Source organism: Thalia democratica, chromosome 8 (genome assembly GCF_965202585.1).
Source record: "Thalia democratica chromosome 8, ktThaDemo2.hap1.1, whole genome shotgun sequence".
Classification (NCBI taxonomy): domain Eukaryota; kingdom Metazoa; phylum Chordata; class Thaliacea; order Salpida; family Salpidae; genus Thalia; species Thalia democratica.
Window position 1 is genome coordinate 34,581,150 of NC_139172.1, and position 15,045 is coordinate 34,596,194.

General features: G+C 32.6%; 1 protein-coding gene across 1 annotated transcript; it reads right to left on the minus strand.

The window, feature by feature from the left end:
• Positions 1-7,727: 7,727 nt before the first annotated feature.
• Positions 7,728-13,910, minus strand: LOC145842798 (uncharacterized). The gene is made up of 4 exons (XM_082950280.1): positions 13,529-13,910; positions 10,162-10,402; positions 8,359-8,613; positions 7,728-8,126 (listed from the first exon to the last, which is right to left on the minus strand). Exons 1-4 carry the CDS (start codon positions 13,754-13,756, stop codon positions 7,873-7,875), a joined length of 978 nt encoding a protein of 325 aa, XP_082806406.1. The 5' UTR covers positions 13,757-13,910; the 3' UTR covers positions 7,728-7,872.
• Between the last annotated feature and the right edge of the window lie 1,135 nt (positions 13,911-15,045).

Consider the following 15,045-nt stretch of genomic DNA (forward strand, 5'->3'; position numbering starts at 1 on the left):
AAAACACTGTGAGCGTTTCAAAGGGAGAAAAAGTTTGAAATTTCAGTTTTGTTGATCGCTGAACTTGCATAATTTGATTGAATGAGTCATTGTGAGGTAGGCGCTAATTGGAAATTGGGAAGCAGAAGTTTTTGAAAACTTTTAATGTTTGCATGTTTACTTTGTTTTAAGTGGAAATACACGTTTCTGTGGTTGCTTGTTTGAATTTTTTCAAGATGATGGTTATAGTTTATTGTGATTTCTTAACAGTTTTGTTGATACTATTTAAAATAGTAAATCTAACCAGACAGAAACATCTCATTATAATTTTACCACAAAACGTAATTTAAATATTGTTTTAAAAAACAAGTTCTATGAAGTGATTTTACACTACACTACAAACAACTATTCAAAAAGTTTATAATTGCATGAGTATTACAATAGTTGGTTTAAAATAACTGAAAGTATTCAATTTTTTCTTCTGAAAATTTCTTTGTTTGATCAATAAATAAAAAATGTATGGCTAACTGTTTAAACAACTTAGTCATACCCTTCGTTCTTTTCTTACTTATATTAAATACAGGATAACTTATAAATCGAATTTTCTCCTTGTAAACTTGAAACGGATAAAACAAGTGCTAACTAGTTTATACCTTTCATATTACTAATTAAAACAATCGTTTTATTTATTCAAGTTAATTGAATTACGTTTAGTTGTATTTATTAATTGTAGTAAGTTGTGTTTTCGCTGGATAAAGCTGCCTCAGATTTTATTTAAATTATGCTACAACAACTTTAAAAGACATACAGTAAAAATAATGCTTGAAATATAAATAAAGTAAAATAATTTCTGCTTCTAAAATTTAAGTTGTTACACTTATTATGTTGAATTTTTTTAACTCTCTGTAGAAATTAGATAAAATAATGAAAATTCTTTTATAAACCTGTAATTTTTAATAAAAGTTTTTATAAAAATTGACCTAAACAAAATTTCAATACTTAAAGTTTTTAAAAGTAAAATGCATGTATAGTTTTAGAAATGTTGATAAAAAAGTTCAATCCTCTTTTTTTTTTGTAGTAAAAACAATACTTCCATAAAGCTTTTTAAATTAAGTAATCAATATGTAATTACTTGTAGTAATTATACTTTCGAGTTCGATTGTTTAATTAGCATAAGCATAAATTTAATTTTAGTTCTGAAACTACTTTTTACTTAAAGTATTTTGTCACGCTAAACAATTGTTTTAATTTTTTAAACAGATTGAAGAATCAGTTTACAATTTTATTTTGTTGTATGTTTAAACAAAAGCATAAAAATAACTTTAAATTTATATAGAAAACGTTTAGTCTACCTATCAATACCAAATACATATTGACAGTTTAAACTTACTGATCTAATACCAGTGAATTTTACATCAACGAAAACTTTAAACCATTTTAAAGTTTTAAAATAGTTCAGCAAATACTCTTATTTAATTTTACAAAAAACAATAAATCTTTTTTTTAATTTAAGGAGAAACAAAATCTTGACTAAAAAGTTGTGCAAAAGCTCCACAAGGTTAATTAACCACTAAAACACTTTAATAAATTCATGTTTTGTCAAGGTTACAGATGTTAGAATTTTTTGATTAATTCTGAATTAGTTTTGATAACGCAACTTGTGTACATAAATTTACTGCTTTTATACTTACGTAAAACTTAAAAATAAAAAGTGGTAATTTTTTTTTAGTTTTTTTTAAACTCTCTGTATAGTTAAGACTTAAACTAAAGTTGAGACAAAACGTAAAAGTTATTAAAGATAAAAAAATATAGTTATTCAGAGATTAATAAAATCAATATGACTTTTTAGACAGTCAACAACTGAAATTCGCTGTAATATATTCTAATTGTTAAGTTGAACGAACATCATTTTAAACAACTTAAGTGAGTGTATCTGAAAACTTAGTCCCATGAAGGAGCTCATCAAAATTATTTAGTATGCAAGCTAGTTTATGCCTCATACAGTAGTTATGTTTCTTAAGTAATCTAATAAACAACAAAACTATAGCCTTTACACACATATTAGTCAAAATTGAATGTAAAGTACAATATATTAATCTTATTTTTAACTTTTACAAGCGACTGTAGATAAATCTAAAAACAGCTTTTTCGTGCTTATTTTTATTTATTTATAAACGTTTTAAAACTAAAATTTAGTGATTTTTTAATTTGTAAACGTAAAAACAACAGATTAATTTATGTTTTTCGTAAATGTTTTACATCCTTTTAGTGAAAATTCTATGAGTGAAGCAATATTAATAAGCTATTTAAAAGTATAAAACGGAAATAGTTTTAATACTTTTTACAAGAATAACAAATTTTTGTCGTTATTAAAGTATAAAAGACTTAAATAATTGTTAATAAGTTTCAACTAAAATAAATTATAAAGCAGATAAATGTTTACAGTATACTTTCTCTACCTCATACAACAATAATTTTTTAGCTAAAGTATAGCTTTAAAAAATAAACACTCGTTTATCTAAAAGTTTTAATTTTTTTATAAAGATTCTCTTATTTATAATTACAATTAAAAACATAAAATATACTTATTCTTATTTTCATTTAGATATATTTTTCTATGAGAAATAAAGTAGTTATATATTAGTAGATGTTTTTTACTTAACTTGCTTTAGTTTTTGCAACAATCTAAGTATTCAGTAAAAGTAAGTTTATAAATTTACTTTTACTGAATACTTAGATTCTTTAGTCTTAGAATTCTTAGATACTAAAAGTCTTTTGAATTACTTCAAAATTAAACGTTTACTTTTGAAGTAATTCAAAAGACTTAAAAGTTTTATCAGTTCAACCAAACCATACATCTTAAGCTGGTAATAAGTTACATACAAATATAATTTCAAAAACATTATTTGTTTTATAACTAATGATATACAAATTTCAATTCGTAACAAAGTTTAATAGTATTTGTACAATTTTTGAACAAGGTTTTAGGTATAAAGCATGAACGTTATTTAAACTAAACTAATCTTCATCAAAATACTTTTTTTAAACGTTTAGAAACTTAAATCATCTTTGGTTTTTTTATGTTTACAGTAATCTGTTTTAAAAATTCGCCAGGTTTACTGTCATAAAAGTCTGGATTCAAAAACAACAAATTGATTATAGTGTGTAAATTCTTTAGATTCTACTAAGTTTATGTGCAGCTAAAGGTTGAAAAAATCGGAACAATAAAAATTTGTTTTACAACACAGACACTCATATTTAATGCAATTTTCAACACAATTCAAGATGGTCGTCGAGCGAGTTAATAATCTCTCGCACTTACAAGAAAGCAATTCATTAAGCTGGCAGATAATACTTGTTCGCAGGTTTCACAAGCACTCTACACAGGTACCTATGAGCAGGTGCGCTCATTTGTCAAAATAAAAAGATTTTTCAAGTGCCGAGAATGTTGCGGCCACACATTGTGTATTGTGCAAAAAAATTGAAATGTGGGTAGTTCGTTTGCCAGGCACTTTATGATTTTATGATGAATAAAGAGAACGGCAGAGTTAAGCGCTGTTTTGAGTTGTCGTTGAAAACTTATTTTGATTCATGGCGTCTGTGAAGTTTTGTTCGGAACTTCCTGTCTAACGATGTAGGAGGTAATACTTAAAAAAAAACTAGTTAATAAGTAAAGAGTTACTCAGAAGATTGTGAAAAATTACTTGAATTAATAGAGGTGTCAATTAAAATTTTCGAATATTTTTCAGTCTTACGAAGTGGGAGGAAGTACTTAAAAAAAGTTAGTTAATAAGTTAAAAATTACTCAAAAACTTTGTGAAAAATTACTTTAGCTTTGAATTGTCTGGTTAAAAGTATTTAAGTTATTTTTGTCTGACTCTGTAGGAGGTATTACCTATAAAAAAGTTAGTTAATAAGTTAAAAGTTATTCAAAAATATAGTGAAAAATTACTTGAACTTTGAATGTCTAGCAAAAGTTTTCAAAGTCTCTTTTTGTCTAGCATTGAATGATGTATCACTATGAAAAGTTTGTTATTAAGTTAAAATTTATTCAGAAAAGTTGTGAAAAATTACTTGAACTTTGAGATGTCAATCAAACTTTTTGAATCTTTTTTAGTATTACCAAGTGGGAGGAAGTGCTTTTAAAAAGTTAGTTAATAAGTTAAAAGTTACTCAAATAAATTGTGAAAAGTTACTTGAACTCTAAGAGACCTGGTTAAAAGTATTTTAACGTTTCTTTCGTCTAACATCATAAAATCGTTGGTAAAGGATTTTTTGAAAACTTAGTAAAAAGTTATAATGACTCTTTGTAAAAATATCTATAAATGAGTTTAAGCTTAAAATAAACTATAAAAAACTTCAGTTTTATTTTCTAATCATTCGTATTTTCAAGTTAACACAAAAAAATAATTTATCTTACTTATAGTTCTGGTATAAGCAACACATAGTTTTTAAAATTTGATTTTTTGGTATAATACAACCTTTGTTTATACTTTTTAATTGTTTTATTTTAAATAATAATTTGTTAACAATTTAGAAAAAAAAACTCTTGTTGTTTACTGTTAAATATACTAAAATTTCCTTATTTCAGCTAAGCTTGAAAAGGGTTTGTAAACAATTTAAAAATATTATTTAAAATTTAAAAATATATTAAGGCTAAATAGACTGTTTATTAAAGTTTTATAGTGTAAGTTTTAAACGTTTAACGTGAACTTAAAACTATATTTTACTTTTCTAAAGGCTTCAGAAAAAAAAACTTAAAGTAAAGTATTCAAGTTCTTAAGAAACTTATTATAATTACATATTGTTGAACTATAAATCAAAGTTTGTTTATACAAGTGGTGTGTAAGTAGTTTATAAGTAGTAAGTACTTGTTAAACACTGAGTTTTTCCTACTTGCATATAAATGACTTAAATAACTTGCAATTTTATTAAACAATAAAAGTTATTAACTCTTCATTAAACATTTCAACCGTTGTAACGATAAAAAAGTGTTTTGAAAAAAACATGTTAACAGAACTATTAACAAACAGTTAGTTAAAATGTTTTAGAGTGTTTTTTATATATCATGTCTTTTTTCATTTGAACTTATAAAAGTCATTGTAATAAGTACGTATAGATTTGTAAGTAAAGTAGTAGAAACTAAAGTGTTATTCTATAAAAAAAACAATACATTTTAACTTTTTAAGTTAAAAAACATGTTAAACATTTGCAAACTAATTAGAAAATTATATAAAAGTAAAAAAAAAATCAAATAAAAAAACTATATTTTATCAAAAATTATTTAAAAGTTTTCAATAATATTCAAATTCACTACTTTTAAAATTAAGTTTTATTAGCATGTGACTACAAGTTTTACAAACGATTATTTGCAGACATTAAATCGTTTGTAACGCTAACAAGCATAAACCAAAGGAATTTAAACTACTTTTAAGTTATGTACAAACAAGTATGCCTACAATGCTTTGCTTTTTTAATCCTTAATAGTGTTTATTTAGTTTTGAAGAACTTAAATGATGCTTGGCTTTGGTCTTAAATAAATTCTTTTTTTGATTATTCTATTTGCTTATAAAAACTTATACTTAGTGTAAACGCTGTAGTTTAATCCTTTTAAAACAATTCAGCTTAAAAATTTGAACTAAACTTTGTTAATGCAATCTAATGAAATAATTGTTTTCTAAAAACATTTGGTCAAAATGATTTATAAAGCGGTTATTATTTTTATTCCTAACCACAAGGTATGCTTGAAAAGCACACATGCATAAAAACTTTACACGAAACTTTTCTTTTGGTAAGAAAGTTTCATCAATGAAATTTAAAGTTTAAACTATTAAAACCAGATTGTTTTAAAACTTTACTTTTGAATAAGCATTTTAAAGAACATTTAGACTATCAAAAGCTTTTAAAACTTTCCACTGTGTAGCTGATTTATTTTCAACGCAGGAGCCGCGCTAAAATGGCTGTTTCGTGTTTTGGAAGCGAAACACGAAACATCGAAGCATCGCGTGAGAAACAAAGAGAGACGGGCGGATTGTCGCCGAACTGCGCGTCTTTCTACATTCACCTGACCGCCCCGGGCCCTCTCACCTGCCCAGCGAAGCGGTGAAATCGAAAAAAGCCAAATTCTCCTCACAAGCTTTTGTTGTCTTCAGATTCTTTTGTGCTTTTTGTTGCGGCGGCGCAGAAGTTTTGTGTTCATTGTATAAGCACTTGTAGCCCTGCATTGTTTGTAGTGTTGTGTGTGGTGAATGAGACTTAACTTTATTCTTAAATTTTAATTTTGTGTTGCAATCTGGCTGGTAAGTTATCAGACTTATGGCAAAGTTTTTCAAGTTTCCTGGAATTTTGAATGAAGATTTGCATTTTATCCCATTGTTTAAAGCCCTTTTGTAGCAGAGTGTTGATGATACATACAAAAAGCTTAATAGTTGATTTTTTAAATTAGATATTTTAGTGTTTAAAGTTTACTGTACTCAATATTTCTAAATAAATAAAAAAGACCAATTTTTTTTTTGTTTTTATTACGATATGTACACCAAACATTTTACGATACATGCTATATTTTGAAAGTATCACTATCACAAAAATTAATGCCTTTTCAGTAATGACTAATAAAATTTTATTGAATTTAAAAGATGTTTTACAACTCATAAGATGTTTCTATCGTTACATAAAAGCTCGAAATTGTTACACCAAAATACCTAAAACAAATTGCGATACATAGATAGAAACTGTACTTTTTACATTGATAAAAACAAGGTGTAGCGTTTCCAAAATAAAGAAAGTTACACAATTAAATGCAACGAAATTTCAAGCCAGTAAACCACGATCGATCATTGAACTCTAACAAGAAAAATAAACTGACAAAAAAAATGTAAAATTTAGAGAAAACATCGCTCGCACTACTGCGAGCCAGTTTCTCAGTCCTTTTGTGAGTTGACAAGCCACCACTAATTAGTTGAACACCTCAAAAAGTTTGCAATAAAAAAACTCGCTTCACTCTCCGAAGTAGTCAAAAGCAGCAGTTTGACTTTTTGTGTTCACACGAGCAAAGCAGCTTTTTCGTTCACACTTTTTTTTTTTCAAATAAAAAAGGTGTGAAGCAGCAAACTGGGTGTGCGTTTGTTTTTTTGGTTAATAATTTTCGAACCGGTTGAAAAAGAACCGATTTTCATCAATTTTTTAAGTAATATAATACGTTAGTATGTTTAGCTGCAACCAGAATTAAGTTGCGTTTTTTAGTTCACCATTTTATCTAATTGTCTAGCTCACAATAACATGCACTCTAAAACACCCGTTTTTATTTACACTTTCGTCGGCTGCCTTGTGCACATCGTTCTAAAATGCACACTTTTTGTGCACACTTTAGGTTTGTGCCGAGAAGCAGCGAGCTCGTCTTACCGCAGAACATTTTAACTTTTTGAAAAGATTTTTGTGCAAGTACAACCTTTGAATGTTTACTGCTTTGAAAAAAAACAACACCATTCACCATGAGTTAGTAGCAAGCTGCTGCTTTCTAAGCGCTTTTGTTTCTCTATAAATCAACTTGTTAATTTCAGAGATAAAACGCGCCAGATCGTTGTATGTTAATTACGACACCCAAAAAAAAACATCAAAATAAAAATGAAATAAAAACATTGAAAAAAAAAAAACACGTAAAGAGTACAATGTGAAAAGTCAACACGTGAAAATGTTCGTGAACTGACGCGTGCGCTCCACCAATGCGAAAGCATATGAGAACGCAACGACAAAATTTCAAAATGTATAAAAACTGTACACGACGTTTTTCATCAAAATTAAAAAATACAATAAACTTCGCAAAGTCCAACATGCTGTTGACTGGAGTCGAGATGAATTCCTGCTTTCGGTACTTTCCCACAACTAATATTAACTTCAAGCGGACAGGGGCAGGGGCCCGAACGGGTTGCTCTTGATGGCGGTAGGGGTCCTCACCTGGATGGGGTGGGCACTGGGTGGCGTGGTTGCCTGGAAACGGGACGCTTGGGGCTGCGGCATGAACATGTAGGCGAAGGGGTTGTGGAGAGCGGTGGAGGAGGGGAAGTAGGGGTTTCCCCCGCCGAAAGCCGCGGCGGCGACCTGGGCCGCAGTCTGGGCCGGCGAGTTGAACAAGAGAGGTGAAGAAGGGGCTGTAAAAAAAAAAAAGTATTAACATTTACACTTCAAAAATTGAAATTTTAATTTAAAGTTAAGTAAAGTGTTTATTTAAAAAGAGTGTTATTCAGTTTTGTAAACTTTTAATAAACTTAAATAACTTTATTATTTTAAGTACACAGCCATGCAAGGGCTTTTTTTCAAAATAATTCTTTAAACTGCGCCTGAACCAGCAGCGAAATAAAACAAATTAAAAGTTAAAATCACCTGTGCTGGTTTGCGAGTAGAGGGCTGCCGAGTTCTGGTACAAAGCGGCCGCAGCCAGCCTGCTGTGGGCGATGGCCGTCGCAAGCTGATTGGCTGCTGTTTGCTGGGTATTCCCCTGGAAGCTGGCTATGGAAGTCGGCGGGACTAATGGGGAGTTTCTGGCTTGCGACAGTTGGGCTCCGGACAGTAGGGCTGCCGCAGCGGCTGCCCGCGCCTTTCCGGCCATCGAGTCCATTTGCATGTGGGCCGCGTTCGCTGTTGAGAAAATTAAATTTTAATATTATCAAATAAAAAAAAGTAATTGTGTGTTTTTTTTCTCATTGTTGTTTACTTGCTTTCAAATTAAACGATTCTCTATGTTGTATACAAACAATGAAAATCATTGTAATTTGATTGTTATAAACAATTTGAATGCATACAAGTTTTTCATAAGTTAAACTGATGTTTTGTTTTTTTGTGCTATGTTTTTGGATCTAAACAATTTTTTTTCTAGTACTTTGAACTTTGTTGAGAACAAAGACAATGGTTAGTGCAGAAAAGATGAAAGAACATGCAAATTCAAAAGGCTTTGTTGAATTTTCTGATGAATTTATTACATTTATACCTTCAAAGTCTTATTTGTGTAGCTTTTTAGTATTAGACTTTCAACTAAAAATTTAAAACTCGTATACAGAAAATGTCAAAACAAATACGACAAAGCATTGATATTTATTAAATTAGTTTCAGCATAATGTTTCAGATGTTTGCAAAAACATCAAATCATGTCTTATTCTTCAAACATTCGACTGTAGCTCAAAAAATCCTTTTTATTAGTACAGTTTAAAATGTAGCAACAAACAAGACATTGTCTCGCGACAGTTTGAAATTCGACACTCAGCTATTTACGACCCAAAAAAATTCTCAAGTGGGCATTCTCCGTCGCTTAAAATAAAACGGTCATTGTCGCTCGAGAACAAAGTGCTTCTTTCGAGCAGTTGTCAGTTTAAGCTGCAAATGCGATGACAATCGAAAATGTGACAACGAGCTCTCGAAAAGCCTCATTTCCGCCGAAGAAGCTTTTGAACTTTGCTGGAAATTGCGAGTGGGGGAGCTCTAAATTGAAAGTGTTCTCCGCTTCCATTGTTGGGAAAGACAAATGCGTCCCGAAAATTGTTTTTATTTTCGTTCGTTCCTTTCATCGCGGCACAATGGATCAAAGGGATTAAGGGTGACACGAGTGTTGCTTGCAGTTTGAAGAGCTGATGTTTTTCATGGATGTGGTGGCGAGCGTTTCTTTGAGGCGGTTTTAAAGACTTCTCGGTTCTTTTGTCAGCATGAAAGCACTGAAAGGCTTTCGGCTACACATTTACTGCTCGATTGCGGATACATGGCTTTCAAATTACTTTTCGTACAAAAGGTATACACTGTCTGTAACTCTTGATTTATTTTTGGAAATTTACAACCATTGTGTGTTATGTAAGTTACTTGGAAAAGTTCAAGTAATCTTATTGTCTGCTGTACACAACTCACATATTTGTTACAAAATAATTTGAAGAAACACTCAAGTGTCTAGCTTGTTTCACAACACAGTATCAAAAACAATGCTTGAAATTTACTTTTAGTATTGTTTGAATCTTTGAAGGTAACAAAAATAAAACAAACAAAACTTTTCACGTCGAAAATAAATTTTGAGCATTTAAAGTTTTGTTAAGCTTAATGGGCTAAAGGTTGGTTATGATGATCATTTTTTGGCAAAACATTTGAATTTGGAACAATAAAAAAACAATAAAAAATATTAATTTTTTGTAGTTTATTAATACAAACCTGCAGCTTGGTGGAGGGCCAGTGCTGACGCTTCGGGGTGATGGCTGTGGTGGGGAGGGGACGGGGGAAAGTTTGGAAAGGAGAACCTGTCCTTTGCCTTGACCAGCGCCTTGGGCTTCCTCCTGGGCCGGTACTTGTAGTCCGGGTGCTTCTTCATGTGCAGCGCCCTCAAGCGTTTGGCCTCGTCGATGAAGGGTCTTTTCTCCATGTCGTTCAGCAGTTTCCACGAAGCGCCCAGTCTCTGTTTGTTTTTTTGGTAATCAATACAAAGTTGTTGGCAACTTGATGTTCATTGAAAGTGTTAGCAACAAGAGTTGCGTTTGAAAAAAATAAGTTTTTATACATACTTGTTTAAGTGGTTAAGTTCGAACTAAATTTTAGAAAAATTAAGAAACTAGTTAAAAACAAGGTGTTTTTTGTATAAAACACAGTTGGAGCCAAAAAAAAAAAACTAATTACTCACTTGTATATTCAGAACAACTTTAAATAAATTTTAGCCTTTTGCTTTTACTATTGTTAACAAAGTTTTTAATTCAAATGACTTTTGATTTTTACAAATATTAATACAACATTTTGTAAGCTTATTTTATGTTTTTACAAAGGTTTTCTTGGTTACTATAGTAGTTTTGACCTTTCTATGTGATTAAACTGCGTCTTTATTAAAGTTTCTTGTCGTACCAATTATTTTAATTGAGTTAAATTAGGCACAAATTAATTTTGATATGTAGCGCAAAATGTTTACCAAATTACTTCCATTATTAATTACATTAGAACACGGCACCTCTCACATGTTTTGTCTGACATTTCGTTCAAAAAGCGAGCTTAAAAAAAGGGTGTTGCTACTTTGCCTGATTTTTCTTTCTTATGAGCCTAACCTCGCAGCTTCCTGTTTGAAGCAATCAAAGTTGCACTGCGCGCTTATCAATCAAACCGAAGGAGATTTGAAACGAAAAGTTCGAGTCACTCATCGAGATTGACACTCTTTGATGTCATCATTCTGTTCCACCCCGCGTAATTGAGGCTTAACCCAGTAATTTTCGGGATTAACGCCCCGCTTTTTGCACGGCGACCTCCAAATGTATTCAGACTCATAAAAGGCAATAGAGGCGGCGGTGAACTTTAGATTTGCGAACAAACGGGCCGTTGTTCGCTATAAAAAACGAAAAGTTCAAGCTAATTCGTTCGGTGTTAAGCCGAACGGTTCGGTAATGTTTCCAAATGCTGATACAAAACTAATGGAAAAATATCTTTAACACGGTCGAAATGAAATGATTTAATTAATTTCGAAGTGTTATTCGCGGCGGGCTTGACTTACAGAACGTACAAAGAAAGCTACCGCGCATCGCTGTCAAACCGCAACTTTTTCATTTTTTTATTTTTGACTACATTGTTTCAAACTCAAAGCAATGAATAAAAAGTTCAACACAAACAGCTTACACGTCTCGCGATAAAAAAACAATAATCGAAAATCCTTTATTTATTACAGCAGTGCGGGCACAATCGAACAATTAAAACCATCGTTTTCATGCGCAACAATAAAATGCACGAAACGAGCGATACAAAGGCGGATTGTTTTTACTTTTACAATGAAACAAGCGCACAACACCGCAAACCGCTTCATTGTATCTCCGCTCGTTTCGTATCGCCTCGGGCTACGAACACACTGATGTGAGCAGAGAAACGTCTTGAAATTCAGATAAATTTTCAGCTGTTCTTTTGTGCAGGTTAGTCTCGGCTGTTTGCGTGTACAGCAGTTCGTAGAAGTTTGAGGCAACTTCGCGGTTTTCCTTTTGTTCAGCATACATGCAAAGTAATGAAACGATTATAGTTGTAACAATAATTAGCACAATAGGGGTTGGAAGGGAGAATTTTCTTTTCATACAACGAACACCATATATAGTTTAACAACGGCACGTGATGAAACAGCTTTAAAATGAAAAAACAAATTTGATTTCAATTTAAAAAAAGTGCCAAAAAAAGCTTTTCAAAACCTGCTTGACTTTCGGTTGACAAACAAAATGTTTTGTCTTTCAGCAACAAACAAAAACCAGCATCACTTCCTGCTGTAATGCAGTAACTCACGCCACGGTGGTGCACAGTGACATTACACAAAATACAACGGGTGTGATGCGCTGAACGACTATGCAGAACCATACATCGAGCACACAGGCGCGGTAGTTTATGTGTATGTGTTGAATAAAGCGTTTGTGTGTGTTTTAATGTGAAAGCGTGCGAACGTCATTGGGAATTCGTTGCGTGCGAAGGAAACTGTGATCAGTAATTATCATGTGTGTACACTTTTCTTACATTTCGCCATTCACACGTTAATTTCCCTCCTTTATTCGGCCAGCAGCAGACTGTAATTTTGCGCATTAACATAAAGTCGAACATGTAGGCGCAGCTGATTTGTTTTTTTTATGAATACGTGTCTTTCTGTGCGAAACGAATGAGAAAAAATAAAGGCTTAAGCGCTATCATCCGTCTTTTTCAGTAAAAGTTGTGAGCTTAAGCATTTATGCGCTCAAGCAGTCGCCAAGAAAGAAAAAAACACAAATGATAATTTATGATCTTAATTAAAATTGGATATAAGGCCGCCTTTGACAATGTACATAATTGATCGCTGATAGCGACTTCAATAAAAAAATGAGCCAACGGCAAGCTATGCACAAATTCTGGCAGCGCGCCTAAGTGCGACTGTTGCGAGTTTTGAATGCTGAAAACTCATTGAAGCCGGCCCCGTCTTGTGTACTTCCATATTAAACTTCTTACTTCAAATCAAAAGCGAGTGAGCGCGACTTAAGCCGTTCCAGCAGTGAGATTACAATTGAGTTGATTAAGTCTATTGTCGACACAAATCATGTTTTTATATTTCGTCACCTCTACACCGAAGCAACCCTTTCTGCACAATGCCGTTTGCTAAATACCCTTTGGCATTGTCGAAACAAGTCATTTGGGAGGCGGGGAATTGTCGTGCTTAATTACTTTTTATTCTGCAAGTTGTGTTTTTAAAGTTTACGCTTTTCGTAAATGGTGCTGCCTTTCTGTGAATGACTAAGCGGTTCGTTTCGCCTTTGTAAACTGTAATTTGTGCTGTGAAATTTGTAGAGCACTCGACGCGAGCAGTCATGACCTTTGCAGATAGTAATTAGTGCGAGTCGTAATCTATAACAAAAGTTATACAACGACGATTGCATAAAGCTTGTTTAGCGAGTAACAGTGCAGCAAAGTTGTTATAGTTTTCACTATTGCTAGTACTGAATAAAAATAAATAAAAATACATTGAAAATGATTCAAAGTTAAAACGCCGTGAACATGAAACTTTATTTTAGACTACATGACTTGAAAAAATAATAAACAAACAAGTTACCTTTGAAATTTCCGAGTTGTGCATTTTGGGGTTGTCCTGAGCCATCCTGCGCCGCTGTCCCCGCGACCACACCATGAACGCGTTCATCGGCCTTTTCACGTGGGCCGGAGTGCCGTTCTGGCTTTTCACGCAAGTGGCCGGCGAGGCCGCCTGGGAGTGGTCCGAGTCGGAGAAGCCCGAAGCCGAGGGGCTGGAGGCGACGTCGACCATCTGCTGCTCGTTTTCCATTGGTTAAAACTAGTTGGATCCGAAGATGTGATTGGTTCTTTCTCCTTGAGGTGGGAGAGCGTCGTAGTTGGTTGTTGGCTTTCGAGCGGTAATTGTGTCGTAACAAATGCGGAAGTTGTTGTCGAAGGCGCGCAGTTTCAGGCTTCAGTGGACTTACTTGTGTGCGTTGAGGGGATTTTTTATTTATATATTCGCGTTTGTGAACGCTTTTGTCTTCTGAAAAAAAAAAAATGTTAAATCGTCACCTTTAAACCGACCTTTCAGCAGAAAGGGCGGTCGTTATTGTGTGTGAGAGTTAATAGCAAATAATGGGTAAATTTGGCCTCTTTAGCACGAAGTTTGTTTTATTTTGTTTTTTGCGTGCAAATAGAGGGCCAGGCAAAGGACAGAAAAGTTCAAGCTCGCGGGCGGCCCGATTCGGCAGTAATCTTTTAAAATAGCGAACAAAAAAAAAAACAACGCACCGAACAAGCGGTGCACGATCATTGGTAAATGGAAGCGAATTAAGTTATTTTCCAACTTGCAAACTTTCTCTCACACGATCTACACTCGACCTTTGCGCGATCGCGAAATTAAACGCTGAAAACACAAAAACTGCGGCTAATTCGCCATTGGGCTTAATGCGCGACACGACTTGCATCTCGTCGTGTTGCGTGCCGAGTTTCAGCAAAAGTTCAAGTTGGTTGCAAGCTAATTCAACATTGTTCAGCGCAATTCGGCTGCTTGAAAGTCGACACGCACGAAGGGCCAGCTGACTTTTAAGTTATTCGAGCAAAAATTTTACATTAAACTTGACTGAGATCGGTTGGGAAACGAAAATTTTTCTATTGTTTGAAGTCACGTTTTGTTAAGCTTTTTTTTTGCGTTTTGCTTCCTTATAAAGTTAACTGCCATTTATAGCAGTGATTGCTTTTCAATAAAATTGCAAAAATAAATGTTGTTATATAAATAAAAATTATTTCTTACTCAAGTAAAATTAAGCTGTAGTTTTTGCAAAATTACGATATACTTAAACTGTTTATAACTTTTACATGCCTGCTAAGCTGAATGACTAAGCAGAAAATTTTATTTCAAAAACTAAACACAAAAATTAAACTCAATTGTTAATACTTACGTATTTACCAATCTATTTTAACTTTAAATAAAATCCCAAGCACTTATGCCGACTACTCAGACTACACTAAACCACTCAAGACAAACACAACACACTTCTTTATCTCTTGTTCTAAAAAAAGCTCGCGTGCGTGCAAAACAAAAGCTTCCTCTCCCACAAACACAATCAACTTTCA

Bases quoted from the DNA above. Each gene is read 5' to 3' on its own strand.
- LOC145842798 (XM_082950280.1), bottom strand. From the start codon at position 13,756: ATGGAAAACGAGCAGCAGATGGTCGACGTCGCCTCCAGCCCCTCGGCT. The intron at 10,403-13,528 runs GTAACTTGTTTG...AAAAACAAACAG, and splicing joins ACAACTCGGAAATTTCAAAG to AGACTGGGCGCTTCGTGGAA. The intron at 8,127-8,358 runs GTGATTTTAACT...TTTTTTTTACAG, and splicing joins CTACTCGCAAACCAGCACAG to CCCCTTCTTCACCTCTCTTG.